Here is a 22,929-nt window from a genome sequence, read left to right on the forward strand (position 1 = left end):
CTGTTGTATACAGTTACATGCTGCCATTAGGAATGAAATGTAAACGTATTCTTTAAACAAATTAAAGATAAGAAGACTTGACAGATGTCAGTCATGTTTAAAACTAGGTAGGTGAGTTTAAAGAACAAATTTCTTTCTAAGAACAGTTGGTGAAGGAGGCCCAAAGTCTTATCCACAGACTGTATTCAAGAGCAGACGCAGTGTTGGTTCACGAACTTTCATTTTTAAGCTTTCAGTTTGTCATTTTGGCCTGTGTTGCCTGTGTTTATTTTGTATTATTTTATTCATTTTGAGCCAGAAGAATCCATATGTGCTATTCAGTCTGATTGGTCTCCCTAAAATCCTTAAAATGATTAGGTAATTGCCTTGTCAGCCATTAACTAGCCATTTAAGCATACCTAATCACTGAGCATATCTTAACCGTCATAACATTGGTTATACCAACTTTACTATCCTCAAGGTGAGGCATATGAAAGTGGCCCCACCATCCTTAGACATTGTTGTATGCGGCCCTCAGTGGAAAAAAGTTTGGACACCCCTGGTCTACACCAAACATTCAAACCTAAACCCTCAGATGGTGCAAAAGAAATGATAACACTGAGGGTGTTTGTGACCGAAAACAGCAGCATCCATGAATCACAGTCATAAATATCAAATAGTGATTAATTTTTGATTAACTCTTTAAATACCAGTTTACAAAAAAATGTTTTGTTTTTTTTATGTCACATGCAGACTGGTTTCCCTTAGAAAGGGGTTATAATAGACCCAAATATGTAAATTATGAGCAACAATTTGGATTTTTATGTATAATTATAATTATAATTATAATTATTATTGTAGTTTTAAGATTAGAATAAATTGTTACACTCAAGGGGTGTTTGTGACCAAAAAATGGACAGCATACATATAGATACATAGCATTAAAAATATATGTACACTAAGAGTATTTTCCATTTTTTTGGTCATAAAAATCAAATATAGATTATTTTTGATTAACTTAGGCATGTAACACTCAAAAATGGACAGACACAAAAATAACAGTTAAAAACATATGCATTAAAAATATTTTTCCTCTTTCTTTTGCATTAATTGTTAATTGAAGATCAGACCTGATCATAAATATTAAATACTGGTTATTTTTTAGGAATTTCACTCTTTCAGTACCAGTTTTAGTGAAGGAAACCCTTATGGGTTAATGACTCCATTCTGTATTAAATCAGACAACACATGAGAGAGTAAGACAATTTACTGGAGAGGAAAATCTCTAGTGATGTGATGAATAAGAAGTAGAGTCATTTTTTAATCTGTTTTCATACGTCCTACTTTTATTTGTAACTACTATCTCCCCCTGCTGACAATGAAAAAGAATGCAGGCTTCAGCATTTTCTGCATTTTGAAACTGAGAAACTACATCCACTACTAACAAAACTCCTAATCTACATGGATTTACTGACAAGTAAAGCGAGCTGCTGGAGGGAAGTCAGCGTATTTAGTTTCCCTTTATTTCACATTTGTGTTTTAGAATCATCTTCTACATATATGCTACTGCCTTTAAAATTATTAAAAAAAGATTCAGATTTTCTATTAGGACAGGGTTTTCTCAAACTTTAAAATGTGTTGTGGGACCTCTTCTGCAAAATTCAATAAATTCGTTGTATATTTTGATTGCAGATATTCAGAAGTAAACAGAAAAAACATTAAAACAAACAACAATAGAAAATAAAGCAAAGATTTTGAAACTAAGGGATTCACCCCAGATTTGAACATCAGGACGACAATCATGTCATGGTCTGATGTCATTTCAATGGTCCAATAGATTTCGAACCGAGGTTTTATTTAATTTCGTATAGAAGAAATATGTGGTTTGTTGTTGTGTCTGTTTATGTCATTTATGTAATGTTCAGTGTGTTACATAAAATGCTTCAATTAAAATGTGTAACAGCATTTGAACAATTAAGTATTATCTTATCTTACCCCAGTCCACTGGGATTTGTGTAATTTTACAATATGACAAACATACTGCTGTTTATCTTATTGCTTACTGACTATTATATTTGTATACTTAACTGGAAAGTTTGTGCAATGAAGAATTTTATTGAAAGTCTACAACTTAATAAACATCTTCACACTATGACCTGGTGTGTGTGTTGCTGCACTTTGTGCTCTTCCTGATTTCCAGGGCATTCACAATGATAATCCTTCCTTAACTTTTAAATTTTCTGATGTTGCAGCCTGATGCTACAGTAAAAATATAAATAAATATTCATCTTAATCTACACCCAGTACAAAGTAAAAACTGAATTTTAGATCTTTTTGCAAATTGATGAAAAAACATTTTTCTCTTCATCTTATCTGTTATACAGAAACAATAACATAACACTATACTAAATTTTTAAATTACTGTTGCTAAAATAAAGTTATGTACATTTGTGGTGTTATCTTTGTTGTTTTGAAAGAGAACTCATTTAACAGACATATTCCCATTTGTTAGAAATTAATCTGGGGTTTCACGATTGACGTAAAGGTATTTATGACATTTTGGGGGGAAAGACCTTGCATGATGAATTACTAAATTAATGCATAACATTTTTTTTTACAACTTTTGATCATAAGTGAAAAATAAGAGTTTAATAAAATAATTATATTGACTCTTAGATCTACATTTGTATTTGCATTTCAAGTCTGTCTCTAAAAAAATTGCACAATAAAGACACAAAAAGCACAAAACAAACATCTTAAAATGCAAATTCACAAAAGTTTAAAAGTAAAATAAAATTAAAAGTATGCTTTAAACAGGCCTTTGTAAGGCAAAACTGTTTCTTTATAATCCCCACAGATTTCTCTGCAGGTCCAGGGTATAATACTCTTAAATACCTGTTTAATTTTAAGCAAAAGATGCTCCTTCAACAAACAACGTAGACGTCATTCCAGTGAAAACGTTTGTGAAAACTAGAAAATTGCAACATATGTCGAAACAAACCATATTCCTCTTAGGAAGGTGCTGAAACTTTTTACTTACTGCTTTCTTTACTCAGTACCATTCCAGATTTTTAGTTTGAGCCTACTAAACAAGCCAACAGTAATAAAGGCAGTAAACAGAAAATAAAACCACCAGTAAACCAGCTGTTTTTCAGATACATTGAGCACAGCATTCAGTCCCAGATTTCCCATCTGTCCTGTTGCAGCAATACTTTAAAAGATTTTCACATTGTGTTTCGAGAAAGAAGCTACTCATTCAAGTAAGATTTTGTCATCTTTGTAATTTTATTTCATTGTAGAGCTGTCATAGTACCAGGGTTTTAATTTCAGTAAGAGGCTAGTAAATATCAAATTTGTATGTATATCCGACAGGCATCAACATTTCATGAATTTCCTTGTCATTCATGAAATGTTTGACCCCTGTGGATCCATCCTATTCCAGTTTTCACAGCTTATGAATCAGGAAGTCATGTTTTGGTTTGTCTGTTGCTTTGTCTGGATGTTTTACATTCTAATCTCCCACTATCTTTTTTATAAACTAGAGATCCTGATGAACTTCCAGTCAAGAGCAAGAGTTCTGAATCTCTCTTCAGTGCTAAAGAGAGAACCCCTGTGAAGAAGAAAATAAAAAAAGGCAACCCTTTGCTTTTCTTTCTTTTGCATTGTCTTTTCTTTAAATGTTAGTGTGTCATGAGTCTTTTGTCTACACTAGAAATTACAATTAGCAGAATGTTGATTTCAACTATTGATGACTTGGCAACAGAAAGAAAGGCCTCCCAGACACCCAGAACAGGTTAAATTAATCATTTTGGATTTCAAACCTTCACATTAGATGGGGTATTCGAACAAAAAACAGAATTAGGCAGCCTATTCATGGGTTGACATTGGTGCAGAGTGAAAACTCCAGATGGGAGAAGGAAAGGGATTTCTTCAGAGAAGCTCTGATGCCAAAGGCCATCTCAAAATGCCTACGTTTTTTGGCATTCATGGCTCTGCCAACTGTTAAGTTTGTGCTGGGGCGAAAAGAGCTACCTTTAAACCCTGCAAGTAGAGAAACGTTTAGGTTAAAAGTTCACAAAGCTCACAGAATTGATGGCAGAAATGGATCAAAAACCTCTGTCTAAAGTCTGAAGGAGTGGAGTCAGATAACGCTCATGTAAAACTGGTTTCCCATGATTCAGTGCACTTTGTCTTAAACACTGATCTTGCTTGTGTATACATATTTAAAGCCTTACTGCATATATCAGTCTCTTTTTAGAGATCTGGATCATTTGACTCCACTCAGTTATAAAGCCTGTTTACTGACTGTAAACAGCTCTTTTCTTGTTCAGGACTCTTCATGACCAGGGGCCTTCATTGTCTCTCTTTGCTCTCTGTCTGAAACAGACTCTGACATTAATGTGAATTTTAATGAGACACTGAAGGTCCTTGATAAAGAACATTTGATTGCATTTGATAGCAGAGACAAACATGGGACAGGGAGAAGAGGGACTTCAGCAGCAACCAAATGAAATCTTGAACCTTCCTGCACGTTTGTGTAGGAGTGTTGGCAGGAGTTTGTTTCGTTAGTTTGTTAGCAACATAACTCAAAAAGTTATGGACGGATTTTGATGAAATTTTCAGGAAATGTCAGAAATGGCACAAGGAAGAACTGATTAGATTTTGAGACTGATCCGGATCACTGCCTGGATCCAGGATTTTTATAAAGGATTATTTACTATTGGGAGATAGGGCTAGTGGTGGAAGTCTGCGATGTTACCACTTTACACCAGGAGATGGCGGACATGAGTGACTTCAATTCCAGCAGACTTTGTGGGTGCGTTTCTATCGAAGTTTTGGAGTTTATAGAGTTTAAGGGTGCGTTCACACCAGAGCTGTTTCGTCCGCTTTAACCGAACTCTGGTCTGTTTTCCCGGATAGTCCAGTTCGTTTCGAGTGGTGTGAACGCTCACACGAACTGAACTTGCGGACCAAACAAGTGGACTCTGGACCGCTTGAAACAGGGGTCTCGGTCTGCTCCCTAATGAACCCTGGTGCGGTTCGTTGGAGGTGTGAACACAAAGCAGACCAACTTGTGAACCAAAGGCAGGATGAGGCATAAACCGAAATGATATACGGATTTTTATGTGATTTAATACGCTCAAATACATGTCGGTACCTCCCTCGGCGTCTGGGTATCCATGGCAACGTGCCGTAGTCTGTGCTGATTTATTCGTCTCGTGTAAAGGACGACATGCTGGACAGCTCACCACCTTGCCGGCTGCTCATAATGCTGAAATGCAAGAGCAGAAACCACAAGACAGCGTAAATTCTGTGTTTTACATTGTTTATGTGGAAGAGAAGACCGGCGGAAGGAGTTTCGTCTTCTTCTACGCCTTCTTTTCTTCTTTGTCGCCGTTTGTTTGTGGCGACAGTGCCCCTGGCGGGCAGAGGTTGTAGGTGTTCAGACGGTTTGGTCCGCTTGACCAAAAAGAGCAGAGTGAATGCAAACCAAACCAAAGGAAAGTGCAACAATGTTGCCATTTCTGTTCCAAAACGGACCGAGTCCCCGGACTATCAGGTGTGAACATGACCTAAAAGACGCATGCCTGGTCGAGGAGATGAGTCGGAGTGTGTCAGAGAGAAAGACAGCAAATTGTAGCGAGAATACTCACAATGCTGGGAGGAATAGAAGAATATTCACCCTCTGCCATGACTTCCAGTCGTCAAGTGAAGCCAATGCTTTGCCTCACCGTGTTTCCACCGGGGAGGGAGTAATCTGCGAATGCCATGGTGGGGGGCACGTGGGGACAGATTCAGAAATTATTGAAAGGATTCTTCACTATTGGCAGATAGGGCTAATGGCGGAGGTCTGCACTCTCTGAGTGCTTTTCTAGTTTTTTTATATAATAAGTTTGGTACTTTTCTGTAATATTGAATGTAAAATTATTTTGTAGAATCATTTAAATTGTGTTGTCAGTTTGGGTCTGATTGATTAATTGCCTAATATATCGATAGAAAGTTAAAATATAACTATAATATATACACATAAGGGGTGCAAAGATACACAAAATTCACGGTTCGGTTTGGTTCAATATGTTTTTGTCACGGTTCGATACTTTTTCGATACAAAAATAGAGAAATTTCCATGCCTTTTTAAAACTTTTTTATTGAAAATTAAATATATCTGGTGCAGCTATACCTGACACATGTTAATCACTGAGCTCTCAGCACAGAGCATCTCGTCAGAAGTTGATAAAATAAATATAAAATTGTGTATTGTTCGATTCAGTGGTCTCAGTTCGGTCCACCACTGTATTGAATGGTTCAATACAGATGTATTGTTGCACCCCTAATATATAGATAATAGTCTGGCACATTTTGAGTTTTGTGTAAAATTATATCAAGTTTGCCTTTTTTCCTTCTGATTTTTTGTGTTGTTCCAGTGCACATAAATGAAATAAACGTGCATTCCAAAAACATTTGTAATTGCAACAATTTCTGGGACAAATGGTGTATATTCTGGAAAATTTCAGGGATGCAAATACTTTCGTCCATGACTGTATGTTTAAAGACCCTGTAAGGTAAAAATAAATCTGTATTTAAAGGTACAGTGTGTAAAAATGGGACTATCAACATCTAACAGTCAATTCTGGAGTGTGATGCTCATTTCTCTGGTGATAACTGTGGGAACCAGCGAAGTTTAAAAATCCATACATGCTTAACTGTTATTTGGTTCCTTCTATGGTGCCATAGAAACAGGCAAAATGCAAAAATCCAAGATGGCAGCGTCCTTGGAGGGGACCCTCCCTATGAATGAATAAAAGGCTTATTCTGAGTTAATTTAAAACATAAATTTAAAAAATGTGTTATCAGATGTCAACACTAATTTAGATCAGTCTACTTATAAATGTTATGTTTCATTTTAACCAAGCTTGTTTTGCTAAATGCTAATAGGCTAAATATGACACACTGCACCTTTAAGATAGCTATTACATTTAGAAAAAGCCGTTATTGCACCTCTCCAAAATGGCGCCCGCGTCGACCCATCTCTTTTGTCGGCATCTATGTGGTTCACATCTTTTCATCTCCGTTAACTTTCGTTTAGTTTTTGTGGCGCAGTTATCTTACTGTCAACAGGTGTGGTGATTTAACTCTTATTTTCTTTAAGTAATCTTCTTCCGTGTGTTTAATCTTCTTATTGAACGTGGTAAACAAGACAGGAAGTAGCAGACAGTGTGTGTTTTTAACTTTTATATCGTGTTTTATTGTCTTTTGATCAATGCCGTAAAACAGTGCTAGGCCTTTCAATAACAGGCGGATGAACAAACTGAAAATGCATGATACCTTGAGTAAACAACGTTATTGCGTATTTTCAAGTTTAATTTCAGCATTTATGGGTTGGTTTAATTGTGTTTGTCTTATCTTCAGCTTCTCTTGGCTCTAAGCCTTGGCACCGAATCCGTTAGTATTACCCACGCCGATGAAATCGGCAGAGGGTTATGTAAAGGGTTCCGTATCTTTGTTTGTTTGTTTGTATGTGTACAAGATAACTCGAGAACGGAAAGTCGGATCTTCACCAAACTTTCAGGGAATATTGAGATAGTGACAGGGAAGAATCGAGTAGATTTTGGTGATGATCCGCGCACCTGTTCGGTTTTTCTCGGACTTCGAAATCTTGAACACCATAGTAATCAGTGGGAACCTAAGTTCCTCGCTGGCGCTGGTTAGGCGTGGGTCTGCCACCTCAGACGGCCATTCCCTTATACAATTCAATTACAAATTGAAGTCATAGCTTGTTTTAGATTATTTCATGGTCAGGTGTAGTAGTTTTAGATGTTTTGTGTTTGCCTTTGAATATATATATATATTTTTAGCTTCATCTGTTTCTCTTGTTGCAGGGCCAAATTAAAACTCTTCACTGAAAGGACAGAGAACACAGTCAAGATGTCAGATGTTGGTCCAGATGTTGATTTGAGCTACCTACACAACTGGTGAGGGAATGCTTATGTTTTGGCGGCCAGTAGTACTGCATTCATCACAATGGCCTATCCCTTAATCTGTCATAATGCCTGAGTTTTTGTTAAAATTTGAATTCTGATTTAAAGAAGTGCTCCCTTATTTTTTTTTTCCCATAATCCATAAAGAAAAGAATGATGATTGATGTGTGAAAACGCAGTTTTGAAAGAAACACTAGAAAACAAAATCAGCTTTTACTGGTTTAATTCTGAGTAGTAGTTGTCAGTTTCTGTGGATACTTCAGCTGACTATTTCATTTGTAAATCAGATTTGGTCTTAAACACACACCCCATTTGTTGTGTGTCTGACTCAATAAAAGCAGCAGCAAACAGAACACAGAAACAAACAGCTAAATAAATGATGAACTCAGGAAAATATCTTGTTTTTTCAATTGAAGCAAACACGTTTTTGACAGAAAGGTATGTTGTTTTTGTAATGATTATTTTCATAGTCAGGATATTGAAAGGAAGTACAGGTCTGTTTGTTATATTTATAGCTGTTATGCTCCTAAAAAGCACCAGTGGCTGCAATCCTTTAGCTTTTCTATATTTCAGTATAATAAACAAAATTACCAAAAAACAACCAAAAATGTATGAAGAATGAGAGATCTAGATGCATGACATGTAGGGGACTTGATGTTGATTATTTTTTTGAACTTGTTGTGCAAAAAGATTTAGAAATGGAATATTCCAGAGATTACTCATAATGCTTGGGCTGTAATGCCTGTTGCTTTTTGCTCATGAAGTTGTGTCTTAATGATAATCATCTGCTGCAGGGAGGAGGAGCTGGAGAAGTGGCAAGATTTTCTACAGGACTGCCAGTGAGTCCAGTTTGTCTATTCAATTTATGTACAATATATAAATAAACATGTATTAATTACCTTTGTTTTCTCTCTGAGCTGGCTCTCTTCTGTCTTTCATTTTTTGGATGTTGTAATCACAAATGTTAATGCAAATTCAACCAATGTTCAAAAATTCTGCACAGCTTTGCAGTGTGGTCCAATCACGGTAAAGTTTGACTGTGGTTGGAAGATTGTGGATTTAATCCCCAATTTGCTCCCAGTGTTTGGGTATGGATGTGTGTGAATGAGATTAGCTAATACTGATGGACAATCTCCCCACAACCTCTGCCATCAGTGTGTGAATGTGGAGTGAATTGGGCTGCAGTTTAAAAGCACTTTAAGTAAGACAACTAGAAAAACACTATGATAGCTCAAGTCCATTTACCATGTAACATTTATTTATACCATTGCCCTAACCCCACATTTAAATGTAGCTCAGACGAACATTAAAAATCACATCTGAAGAGCCTCTGTCCTTAGTGGTTGTTTTTTGCATTTGTAGTTCCTCAAAACATCAGTTTCAGCTTCTCTTCAGGGTTTATTGTTGCGAGGTTACAACGGGGGACTTCTGCTGTCTTTGCTAGAATCTATAACATTGTTTATCAGTCACTCTGTTTGCTTCATATTTTCCTTTCATTCAAGAAAATATCTCCCAGAAAACATAAAACAGTGTAAAGAATCTTCTTGCATTTGCATCGGCTGTAGACCTGGAATGTTAATCCTCAAAAGTCAAGTCAGATCAGTTTCTCCATTGTCATATCTGCTGGTAATTTGTCTAATCTGTCACTTTGTCTTCCAGAAGCACCAACCTCAGCCTTCAGTGCCTTCACAGCAATCACTCAAAGGAATTCATAATTAACTTCATACTCAAGTTAGATTTATTCATCTTTAAAATATTTCTTTAGTTTAGAGCTTTCACAATACCAGATTTTAGATTTCAATACAATACTAGTACATATGAATGTTTTTTCTTTTTAAATTTCTGACAGGCATCAAATTAGTTTATTGAATTTCCTTGCAATCCATTAAACGCTCAATGTCTGCAGATGTACCTTCTCTCAGTTTCCTAGAAAAAGTAAAACAGCAGTGGCTGTCATCCTTCATCTTTTCTATATTCATGTGTAATAAAAAAAAATACCAATGAAACACCCAAAAAGGTATGAAGTAGTATCATGCAGGTTATAGTGTCAAAATTTGGCGAGATCTTTGGGTGTATGACATGTTGGGGACTTCATATCATTATTAGTTGATTTAACTGTGCTCTTTAATGTAAAAAATATGCTTAGAAATGGATCGTTCTAGAAATAACTCTGTGCTAGAGCTGTAATGTTCATTGTAAACCAATAATGAGCTATCTTAATGGTAATTATTTGCTGCAGGGATGAGGAGGAGGAGGAGGAGGAGGAAGAGGGGGAGAAGGGGAACAAGGAGGAGAGGAAGAAGGAAAAGGAGAGATGTTTCAACAGGCCCTCTGACAGATATCAGTGAGTCCATTTTCTTTACTTACTTTGTATTTTTCCAATAATTTAATGAACATCATTAAACAGTTTCAGACCAGTTACCTTTGACTTCTCTCTAAGCTGGCTCTTCTGTGTCTTTCATTATTGTGATGTTGCTGTCACAATTATTAAAGCAAAATCAACCAATGTTCACGAATTCTGCGTGGCCTTGCAGTGTTCTCCTATCACTGCGGCTTTTCTGCAATTTTTAACTAATTATTTGTACCATTGCCCCAACCTCACATTTCAGTGTAGCTTGCATGAACGTAAAAATTCCATCTGAAGAGTCTGTATCTTCCGATATCATTTTTTTCGGCCTAGAAGTTCCCAAGCATCAGTTTAAGCTTTTTTTTCAGTGGTTATTGTTGCAAGGTTACAACAGGTGACTTCTGCTTTCCTTGCTAGACACCGTTTTTCAATCAATCTGTGCTTCATGTTGTTTTGATCAAGAAAATATCACCAAGAAAACATAAAGCAATGTAAAGAATCCTCTCTTCTTCCCAGTGTCACACGAAGTATGATTAATTTGGTTGATGTGTTGAATATGCCTTAGTTTCTTGTAGAGAAGTCAAGATTAGTCACATTAATTGCAATCAACTACAATCCATAACTAGTGTACTGTTTTTTAATTGCCATCAATCACCTGCTTTATTGTCCCTATTAGCACACAGTGGCTAAGCTACATCAGCATCTCCCTGCAGCCACAGTGAAGTAAAATAAGTCCAACACTAATCCTTAATGTCTCTTTCCCCTCTGAAAACCTCACAGACAGCTCAGTGGACAGGTCAAAATTCATCTGAGTCTTGTGTTATCAAACATTTACCCTTTACATTTATCCTTATTCTTGTTCAATCCATAACAAGTTCCTTTTTCTGTGGAAAAGTTCATGTCAGCATCTTCAGACTATCCATAGAAGCAGGTCTTTATCCAAATAGGAAGTCAGTTTCCCTTAATTTAAGATGAGAAAATCCAAAATGACACAAGAACAATTTTACATGCACAATGCAATAAAAAGGGTGTGTTTAATTGCAATTAACTACAGAAATCCTGAGATTAATCAGCATTAGAATGTTTCATCTTTCAACAGCCCAATCAAAGAAATCATAGATATTACAAATGAAAACACACAACCGTTCATGTAGCACAGTAATAGTTTAACTATATTGTTTTCATGAATGTAATTAGACAAAATCATCATTGAAACTAGTGTAAATAATTTTGTGAATGTGTGAAAGCACCATTAATATTTTACCACTTGGTATTTAAACAAGAAAAACTAAACATATAAGGGACTTCTTTGTCTTTCAGTGAATGTTTCATCCTTTGCTCTTCACAATACTTCCTTTTTCTCTTAAAGTCCCCTTTTAAAGACAAAGGTTTGCTTGATAATGATGCAGAATGTGTTCTTCTACGTGTCATTTCTGTATTTGTTGTGGTTGGTTGTTATCTAATCTTCTCCTTGTCTTACAGGGACTACAAACCGAAGGAATATAAAGCTTACTGCAATGCAGTGTGCAGTCGCTGGTAAGAGTTGAATATACCTTAGTTTCTTATAGAGAAGTTGTAAAAAGCTGGCGCATGCTAGCGAGTAGCCAGCCAGCGATGAGCATGCTAGCAGTTAGCTTGCTATCTAAAAAAAATGATCAAGTACAACTAATTGTGGTGCTGATAGTTTCTTTAGCAATGCTGATACAGTATATGCACCCTCCCTTATCTTTGTTATATTGACCTCATGAATGTATGTTTCGTAAGGATGCAGTTAGCGCTATATATTCACCATGATATGCTAGTTTAGTAGTGAGTACAGTATGTTAGAAGAAAGTAAATGTAGCAGACAATGTTTGATTTATGTTTCATCATCTTTTCCTCTTCACAGTACTTCCTTTTTGCTCTTGACATCCCATTTTGAAGAAGATTTACTTGATAATGGTGCTGAATTTGTACTGTTTTTTTCTGCATTTGTTAGTCGTTAATCTAATCTTCCCCTTGTCTTACAGGCACCATGCACCTAAGGAATATGGAATTTACAGCAGTTTACTGAGCAGTCTCTGGTAAGAGTTTATCAACACTAAAGTGGGACAGTATACTAGAAAAGACTCATAATACTTAAGATGCAATGCTCATTATAAACCAGTGATGTTGTTTCTTAATGGTAATCATTTGCTGCAGGGAGAAGTTAACGAAGGAGAATGAGAAGAAGAAGAAGAATGAGGAGAAGAAGAAGGAGGAGGAGAGAGATTCCGTCAGACTGTCTAACAGATACCAGTAAGTTCATTTTCAAGGTTACATCAGATGACTTCTGCTGTGCTTTCTAGTATTTCTAAAATTGGTTTTCAATTGCTCTATGTGTTTCATATTTCCCTCATTAAAGAAAGTATCACCAAGAAAACAACTATGAAGCCTACTGCATTGCATGGAACAAACTCAGGTAAGAGTATATTAAAACTATGATTGCAAATGTGATCATTTTACTCATGCATACGCGAAGAGTGAGAGTTTAATAGAAACTCTGTGGTAATTGTTGAAATATCATGTTTAAAAGAATCTTGTCGTGGACAACGGTGTTGAAGCTCAAGGTTTGCTGAATGATCCATCAACCTCCTCTAATCAATGTTTTTAGGCCTCCATAGAAAGTGTGCTTCTCCCAAAAACAGTGCAATTAAGGCCAATAATAAGTGCATTCATTTAACTGCATTCATCACATGCTAATTGCCCCCTTTCGTCACATTTTGGTCTCCCTGCAACCACAATAATGTAAAATAAGTCCACCACTGCTCTTTAATGTCTCATTTTACTTTGAAAACTCCCAGACAGCTCAGTGGACAAGTCAGAACACATCTGCACCTTGTGTTATTAAACATTGACCTTTTTACCTTTTACTTATGTCCTTTTCAAGCCATAACAAGTTCCTTTTTCAGTGGTAAAGATCATGTCATAAAGTTTGATCCAGCTCAAGTTCTGTTTTCTTTCAGAATAAAAGCATAAAATGTTTAACCTGTTCAGATTTATGATATCCCAGTTTCCTCAGAGAGATCCTTTATAAATCAGGTTTAATGTATATTAATCAACTTTTTCCAGCCTTTTAAGCATGCATTTGTCTCTCTGTCTTCAGCTGTTGCTTTGTCTGGATGTTTTATTTATTTATTTGTTTTTAATAAACCAGAGACCCTGATGATCCCATGGAAGAGATGTTAAAGTCTTTGAGCGGCACAAAAGAAAGCACATCCAAAAAGAACACACTTAAAAAGAGGTAATCTTTTCCTTTCCTTGGGCTTTTTAATTTTCTTAAAATGTTACTGCGTCATTGTTTTTTTTTCTACAGCAGAGTTGTCACAGTTACCACAATTTTGAATTTTGATACTTCACTCTTAAATATTTAATGGTATTTAATGGTAACAGAAAGAAAGATCACCTAGCAACCAAAAAAGGTTAAATAGTCACGTTGGATTTCAAAGATGCACAAAAGAAAGAGTCACTGACCGCAAACTAGAATCAGTCAAACTGTTAGTTTGGTGTCATCCTGGCATCGATCTTGCCTAAGGGTTCACACTGAATACTTGTGGTTCCCCAACCAGGATACAAACCCACAGTCTCATGGAAGAAAGTCAGCTATCTAAACCACTGAGTTATCTTGCTGTGAAAAACATTTTTTTCATATTCACATAATTTTTTTTATACACAGTATAAGCCTAATTAAATCGAGCATATTTCATTTTTTTTATCGAGACACTTAAGTCAGCTTTGCCTCTATTGTTTTGTCTTGCACACAGAAAATCATTCTCTGTGTTGTTTCTTCTGTACATGGAGTTTTCATCTTTCATTTGAGTATCATTTTTGTTTCATTTATTTCTTAATTCAGATTTGAACTGTGATTTGTCTCTCTCTAGGGTGAAAGAGTTCTTCAGGAAACGTCATCACTAGAAAGTGACTCTTCCATAAGAGAACAGAAAATTACACCAGAGAGAAGGAAATGCCTTTTGTCTGTTTTTACCAAGATGTTTGAAATCCATATTCTTTTATTCTCATGTATACTTGTTCATTTATACTTTTCTTTGTTTTTACTGAGATGTTTGTAATCCATATTCTTTTATCCTCATGTATACTTGTTTATTAACCTATTTAGATAAATAAAAAATGTGTTGTGTTTCATTTGTACTTTAAGATATCAGAAAATAACATACAGGTTTCTTTATTTTTAACGAAATGTTTGTTATCCCTTTTCTTTTACTTCATTTATAATAAACCTGTATAGTGTGTTTTATTTTTGAGAGGTTTTTATTTTTGTTCATGTTTGTTTTTTCCAAGCCAGTAGTTTTTAAAATGTATTTCTGCTTCTGTTACTTCATCAGAGCAAAAATATCCACAGTATTGCCAGAAGAAGCTCAACTATATCATGACGTTGAAATATTCCTTCATTTGCCACAATGTTAATTTAAATGTCAGTGCTCCAGAGTCCTTTAAAGGCAACCTATATTAAAACATATAGCCGTTATTTGATTAACGCTGGTGTACTCTATTCAGCTTATATTCCATAAAAACACGGGTCTCATGAGTGTATTATGTAGTGAACTTTTTAGTGTTAACAGAATTGAAAGTGACCATCGTTATACCTTATATACACACATTATATCCCACAATGCATTGTAAAAAATAATGACCAACCGATGGTCACTAGCCAAGCAATATTTACCATCATGCATCACAGCTCAAAGCTTTAACAAGCAAGTATTTCTGAACTATAATAAAACATAAAGGAATTAAAGGGGAAATTTTATGCAAAAATCACTTTTTCAGGCTTTTCTAACAAAAACATGTGCACCTGCCCTGTCCACAATTCCCTCAAGTAACACCCCCCCATTTACAAAAAAACTGAAAAAAATAGTAAAGCACGTTAAATTTCTTGAGTAATATGTCAAATTATAGTTATTTACTTGCATTCCTGAGGAGAAAAATTAGTTTTAGTGGTTGAATATGATGCTTGATTCATTTCTGACTTCTCAGAGAAGCCCAGTGAGCTGGCTCAAATTTGGGTGAATTCAGTTTGAAATCCCTCATTCCTGTTCAAAATGGTAAAACGTGGAGAGCTCACTGAAAATGAAAGAGTCCGCATTAAAGCACTTCATGATGCTGGATGGTCTCTAAGACAAATATGACAGGTGGTCTAATAAATTTCTTATGCACTGTATATAGCCCAGAAATATATTATAATTTAAAAAACACCACAACGCTAAGGAGATTATTTTTAATCAGTGGTGCAAACCCGTAAGAGTAGCAGTTAAATGAATTTAAAGTAACAAATGTGCCAAGTAGATTAAAAATAGGTTTTGTTTTGATTGCTTGAAAGCTTTTTGAAAGTACTTCATTGTGCATATAATAATACGTGTATTTATATGAATACATCTATAAACACAACGTAGAACAAAAACAAACAAAAAAACAAAAAACAAAAAACTGATGGAAAGAAGGTGAAAACTCATTTTTACTACATTTTTTTTTATTGATGTTTACTCTAAGATCCTACACGTCACAATCTTGCGCTGTCCATTTAAAAGCAGAGACTAGCGGAGTCCCATCACATTAGCGGGGGTATGGGCTGTGTTGTTCGATATTTACATACTTACGCCTAACCTACAAAGGCGATTTCAAACTTTAACAATACACCAAACACATCTTAGCTCTTTACCCTACCCTTATTTTTGAACAACTAATCCAGTGTATCAAAATAATCAAAACCAATGAACATGTAGACAGCGCGACACCCCTCCGACAACAGTTGGTTTCGTCCGTGTCTCCCCAGCATCAAACGCACATGTTGGGTGTGTTGTGCTGAGGATTGCAGCAATATTACAGCATTTAGCAAACCTTTGCGGTTGTCACGTTGTTGCGTGCTCTTTGCACACCAGTCACAATGCGATACGTCTGATAGTCATTGAAAAATATTTGAAAAATCAGAGTCATTGTAGAAAACACTGGGATAAAGAGGCTGACACGCTAGCCGGTGTGTGTGTGTGTGGAGGAGACTACTGTGAGAGTTTACGGGACGGAAGGTATGTACACTATCACACATGGTCATTGTGAGTGTTTCTAACTACCTGTCAGGCTGCTTCCTTTATCAAATGCTCGTTTCATCATAAATTTGTCAGTGAATATGTGCGTTGAAGGGAATTTTGCCGGCTAGCAGCACACCGTTAGCTTGCTGTCTGACAGTTAACATGTGAGCGGTGCACGCGCTCATGCTGTCCAACTAACAGCTGAACTGAAAAAAAGTAAATTAAACCTCCGAGAAGGAAAAATTACACGAGACAAGACAAATCTGCTATTTGGGGGATGTTTTCCCTTAAAGGACTCATCTTTTGGCTTGATAACGTAAAAACGCTGACCTAGCCACCTGGTGCTGAGCAATGCCACGTAGCTAGCCGGCTAATGGGAGCAGGCAGCCGGTGAAGTTGTGCACAATCACTGCTGGGAGATCATGGAGGACCTGCAGACTGAAGACCACAGATACTAGGCTGTAACACCAGAATTACTCTCAGGGTATTAAAATACTGACTTACAGGTAGACATGCATTGAAAATGTTCTTTCAGTAAGATATACAGGTATGATTTTTGATTTGTGGGGTGATATGGACCAACAATCATATCTTGATATATGTTTTTTTTCCCCAAATGTTTATTAAATTTCCCCCCTTTTCATAATAAACATACACATATTGAGGCAAGGATGCCATAAACAAAAATATAAACAATGAAAATCACAACAGAACAAACAGCTTGGATGGATTCAGTTACACAGAAAGCTGCAGACATTTATCCATGTTACAATTATAACGCTGTACAACCCTTTTAAAATAATGGCAGTGAGATCAGGTCCAGTATTATTAAAATAGAGCTGCCAGACACCGGGTGTCAAACTCAAGGCCTGGGGGGCCAAATCCGGCCCGTGGTACAGTTACACCCGGCCCGTAAGATCATATCATATTCTTATTATAACTGGCCCTAAAATATGAGGTCTGCAGATTTCCCCCACTATAAAAATGTATATCAGGTATCCTTAAATCATAAAAATGTTAAAAAAAAAAAAAAAAAAAGTAAAAATAATTAGATTTTTAAAAAAGGAAAATAAAATTCATCTGTGTTTTCATTTCATATTTTAAATTTTCATTGCACAATTATGACTTTAATGTAATATTTTGACTTTTTGTCTTATATATTGACATTTTCAACTGATAATTTTGACTCTATCTAAAAGTTTGGCTTTTTCAATTTATTATTTTGACCATTATCTCATATTTTGACCTTTGAAGTGCACCATTATAAATTTAAAGTCATATTTTTGCCTTAAACCAGGATTGTGTCTTTCTTTTTTTATATATTTGCCTTTTAAAAGCATTATTTTAACATCTGATTTTATATTTTGACCTTTTGAACTAATAATTTTGACTTTTTATCTCAGTTTTTGAGCCTTCAAACTTATAATTCTGACTTTTTAAATATCAAAATCATCTATCATCAGTGCTATTTTTTCCCCCCATAATTAATGACTGGCAAAAATGAGGTCGACAGTTTGGTTAAAAGGTGACCCTGTTAGGCCCTCAGGTTAGACCTTTATTTAGAATCCGGCCCCCTCTTTGATTGAGTTTGACACCCCTGTTCTAAGGGAAACATTTCTAATACCACTTTACTCTATCCTACAACAGAGGAGTTCCTATTACTAATCAATAGTGATAATATATTTTTCCTGGCAGCAAAAGTGAGAACGTTATACAATCTTTTATTTATGTTAGTGCTTATATTCTGACATGGAAGTCCCAAAATCTGGAGTACAGAATGAAATCAGCAGCAAGACACCACAGAAACAACTCTAAATGATGGCCTGTGAGGCTTGATTTTCTTTTTTTTACATGAGAGATGGTATCTCAGTCGGTGCATTTACAGATGGGATGAACAAATTATCTCCGTCTTGTGAGTGCAGATGGAAAATATACAGCAAATATACTTGGGTGGCTCATCCAAGTACTGTCCTTGTATGAAAAAACTGCATAGTCTGACATGGTGTTATTATAGACTAAAAAAAACAAAACATTGTAGTCTGATCTGAGAAAAAATGGCAGCATTTTTGCAGTGAGGTAGGAAATTTACTGTACCCTTAAATGCCACGAGAAAATCTGCACTATTCCCAATAATCAGTGGTATCAAAGAGTACAGAAACTTTCTAAATTGCATTAATATGCTGGCATCATTTGGAAAAGCAGGTAAAACTGGCAAAGAGCAAGGTTTCCTTTTCTATTCCATTGTAACTTTTTCGACATGGCATGTTAGAAATGCTAATTTATGCATCTGTGTCTTCCTGTCTTGACATTTGCAGTTCTCTCTTTACTTTCCTCAGTGAGCCCTCCACTGACAGTCTACTAATGATATATTTGATGCTGCACAGCTATTAACTAGGCCCAGCAGATAAACTCATATTACAGCCATTATCTACTACTTTGGTTTCCACCAAGTTATGAATGTATTTTACATTGAAGATTTTTAATAAACTAAATTTGAGTTTAGTCCAAACCCTCATACCTTCACTGAGTAATCACATTAGACTAAATTAGGCAATCCAAAAGGCTTTTTTTTATATAAATAAAGATGTGCACGGGAACAGTATTTCAAAGAACAATCAATGCAGAGGTTTTACCGTGATTTCTTTACCCATCAGGCTTTGAAGCTTGCTGTGGTGCAACACCATGAGGGCGTGTAAGAACTGCGGCAGCACAGATGTCGATGTGGATCAGGCGCGTGGAGATGCCGTCTGTATGGGCTGCGGCTCGGTGCTGGAGGACAACATCATCGTGTCTGAGGTGGAGTTTGTGGAGACGGGAGGCGGAGGGTCGCTGGCTGTTGGACAGTTTGTTTCCTCAGAAGGTGAGAATGTCAAAATCATTTTGCTGTGAAACGGAACTGTTGATATTAAGTATTTTGATGACATAACACTAATTGGGGTTGTTTATTTAAGGACATATATAAAATGCTTATATGTACACAGGAAGCAGCAACCTCTGGTGTTACATAAATGAAACCATGTCTAAATGGCTTGAGTGCCCGTTTGAGGTTGGCTCCAAAAGCCCAGAAAGCCCGTTAACATCTCTGTTAAACGGCCTTTTTTTTACAGCAGATATAAACATGTTTACAGTCTAGTTTATTAATAGGTTTGATCTTTATGGCTAATTTTTTATTGGTAAACCCTGAACAGGAATGATGGTTTTGTAATTCACCCATTTTGAAGCGTAAAACTGTGTATAAAATAGCATAATTAAAGCTGAATTTGAGTGTCAAAGAAGTGGCATAGGTGTCTGCCAAGCTTAAAAACCTTCCCCAGCTCCACCTCCTTTCCCTAGTCTAATGGTGTCAGCCTCTCCAGTATGGTGATGGTCATATAAACTAATAGATGACATTACTGGGACTACATCCATGCTTCACAGACTCTGTGAAACCTACTCAGTTTTAGTGTTTTTATCAGATGTTATTTATTGAAGTACATGGAGTACTTGTAAAAGCTGACAATCAAAGAACACAAAACATTGATTTCCATTAGATCATAAATTTGCAGGTCTGGAGATTTAAATGATCAATCTAATCTGCTCTGCTTCATGCATTTTGCACATAGCTGCATGGCTGAAGGCTATAAGAGACAGGACCTCATCCAGAGCTCTAAAATATAAGAATTACTACTGACACGTTTGGAGTAAAAGCTGTTCTGATTAGAATCTAATCATAACAATCACTTCATTTGTTTTCTTGGCTACCAGACATCCCAGGCTTTCTTAGATCTCTTTTTGAGTCTCATGAACAGTCAGGTATACGACTGTCTGCCCCTCCACACTTATAAATAACCTCTGTTTATAGTAATAATACTTGAGGTATCACAGCCACTCTCTTTCAGTCTCAGTCTGAGATGTTTTAGGACGGCTTCCTTTTGTCAATCTGCTGCTTTTAAGAGCCAAAACACCCTTTTTGTTGATATCTTTAAAGCTTACCATGTTTTCTTAAAACCTGAATGTAAGGAATATTGACTATGTTATAATCTGAACAGTGAAGATATCATACACAGGTTTTATATCGCAGATGCAGGCTTATAAATTCAATATTCTAATATCAGCTGGAGTTCAATTGACTGCAACAACACTAGTAACCTCAGCAGTGACATCTTTTTACACGTGGTGTTTTTAAATTACTTTAATGCCACTTTTCAGGCTAAAGATAGAGAAATAATTTAATATTAATTCTCTGACCTGGAGACTGAAACCATGACAACGGGAGCAGGTGTATATTGCCGTATTACATACCTCCATGGTGTTATTTAAAGGGCAACTGTATTCAGCTGTCGCATCTATCAACACCTGATCAGTGGTACGCTGTTATGATATGCATGTTTCATAAATCACATATGGACCTTGTCGCAAAATGATTTCTACAACCAAATCGCAAGTTTGATAAATGAGAGCCTCTGTGTTTAATTTCAGAGGAAAATGATTTTTTTTTCAATGCTTTACATCAGCGTTTCTTAACCTTTTTTTCCTACCCTTAAATAATTTGAAAAATCTCAAGACATCCCAAACAAAATGTACTGATGAAAACGCTAACATTCCTATGACTGCTGATGGCATAATGCCTCTATTTTTACAGAATGGTGGTATAGACCTTAAAAACACACACCTGCTGAACTGGTGTAAGCCTTTTCATTTGCTGACCTCAACATTGGTGTGGTTTCAGGAAAAAGGCACATGAGACAATTCTGATAAACTATGCTGGGATTGGAGCTGGGCAATTAATCAAAAAATATTCTAAACTGACATTTAGAGCCTCTAACTGACATAAACCTGCTGTGTCAATTATTTTGATTTTTTTCCCCCTTGCAATTCTCTCTCTACTAATGCACCACCCACTTAAAAACAAACTACAGGCTGTGTAGTCATGTGATAGGTAGCCAGGTGTTGCAAGGCATGTAGCCTGCTGTAATCCCAAGAGAAGAAGAATTACTAGTCATACGCTCATTTCCATCTAGTCCACTAAAACTCAAATGCGGAGCTGACTGTGCAATGCGAGCAGCAAAGTTATTTTCTACTTTTTATACAACAGCGTAAAAATAATTTATTTTGTTAGCAAGAAAAACAAGTTTTTTTATTCTGCTTTTCTTGGAAAATTTGACTTTTTACAAAAACAAACAAACAAACAAAAAAAAAAAAAAACATTTCAGCTGATGTGTGTTTTGGATTTTTGCAATAATCACCCAGCCCTAGCTGGGATACCTAATGATCTGCGTATTCATGGTAATTCTTGGTGGCATCTAAAACATTTTGAAGGCACCCCTGGCATTGTCAGAAGGCATCTCAGCAGCTGGTTCAAAAACAAATGTGGTCTGAATAGCTCACGTCTTTATTGATACACATTATCACTTATCAGTTTGGATTTTATGAACAAGTTACTCATAATATAGGGTAGATGGTCTGTCTGACAGATGTGCTGCTATGTTGTGGCCATTTGTTTGGAGACTGAAGACCCCCCTAAGCTTCACTTCTTTCCCTGTTACGAGGTTGACTGAAAATAGAGAACATCTTATGGAGAATCACTATGTATAACATGTATATGTTGTGTATGCATATGTTTTATGTTGTTAGTTGTATATACATATCCATGTGTATTGTGTGTACGTGTTATGTTATAACTTCATCAAGAGTTAGATTGAGATGGCTTTTTTCGACACAGCGACTTCAAAAGTCCCCTTCAGTGACCAAATGGATGACATCACCGACACTTGGTCCGTGTTAGAGTAGGAAACTCTAGCTCCTGTGTAAAGCTGCTCTGCTGGATGAGGCGTTGTTCCACTGCTCTTTATCTCTGAATTTACTACAAGATTATCTTTGACTTTTGAGCTTCAGTCAGCAGGATTTTCCTGACTTGCTCAGTATCTCCAAGTTTTATGTCCTGTGTTGCAGTTCTCCTGTTGTCCACTAGAGTGTGCCATCAGATTACACAACAGTATAAACTCAGCTCAACTCCGGGTGGATGGAGTTTGGTTATGAGACAAGGCATATAAAGTTCTGATTCACAATTAGCTTGTTTTTTTGCAAGTCCTCTTCTATTTTGTTCACTGTTGGTTGATCAAAACACTCTTGATTCCACTTGGCCTGCCAGCGTCACAAGTCCACCACTGCTCCTTCATGAGTCATTTCACTCATAGACAGCTCAGTGGACAAGTTAAAAGTCATCTGAACCTTTTTAATGATCTCTTATTTCCTTTTAAATCCATAACAAGTTATTTTTTCCATGGTTTAGCTCATGTGAAAATCTTGGCTCTATCTTTAAAAGCTGGGTTTTATGCAAAAAGGAAGTTAATTACTCTCAGTCTAAGAAGTAGAAAATCCAAAATGACCAAAAAAAGCACTTAAGAATATGAAATTGTAGAATTTTAAAATGTGCTAAAAGTTGCAATTTAATCACAATTAACTACATTTATTCTGTGATTAGTTGCAATTAAATTTTTTAATCTCTTGACAGCTCTAATATTTATGCATAATATTTTGAACGTAGTCCCAAATATTTCTGCCTGAAGTTTGCCAACTTTGA

General features: G+C 36.1%; 2 protein-coding genes across 2 annotated transcripts in view; both read left to right on the forward strand.

The window, feature by feature from the left end:
- Window positions 1–7,339: 7,339 nt before the first annotated feature.
- Window positions 7,340–14,578, forward strand: LOC121526487 (reticulocyte binding protein 2 homolog b-like). The gene is made up of 11 exons (XM_041813128.1): window positions 7,340–7,358; window positions 7,860–7,952; window positions 8,753–8,797; window positions 9,618–9,689; window positions 10,198–10,302; window positions 11,788–11,841; window positions 12,315–12,368; window positions 12,487–12,582; window positions 12,689–12,745; window positions 13,481–13,567; window positions 14,205–14,578. Exons 2-11 carry the CDS (start codon window positions 7,906–7,908, stop codon window positions 14,236–14,238), a joined length of 651 nt encoding a protein of 216 aa, XP_041669062.1. The 5' UTR covers window positions 7,340–7,358; window positions 7,860–7,905; the 3' UTR covers window positions 14,239–14,578.
- Window positions 14,579–16,151: 1,573 nt separating this feature from the next.
- The window catches only part of LOC121526144 (transcription factor IIIB 90 kDa subunit-like), a 178,264-nt gene continuing 171,486 nt past the window's right edge, over window positions 16,152–22,929 (forward strand). Inside the window, exons 1-2 of the mRNA XM_041812554.1 lie at window positions 16,152–16,364; window positions 19,022–19,227. Of these exons, the coding sequence (XP_041668488.1) occupies window positions 19,050–19,227 (178 nt within the window). The 5' untranslated portion in view covers window positions 16,152–16,364; window positions 19,022–19,049. The remainder of the gene's footprint in view (window positions 16,365–19,021; window positions 19,228–22,929) is intronic.

This window comes from Cheilinus undulatus, linkage group 18, assembly GCF_018320785.1.
Source record: "Cheilinus undulatus linkage group 18, ASM1832078v1, whole genome shotgun sequence".
Classification (NCBI taxonomy): domain Eukaryota; kingdom Metazoa; phylum Chordata; class Actinopteri; order Labriformes; family Labridae; genus Cheilinus; species Cheilinus undulatus.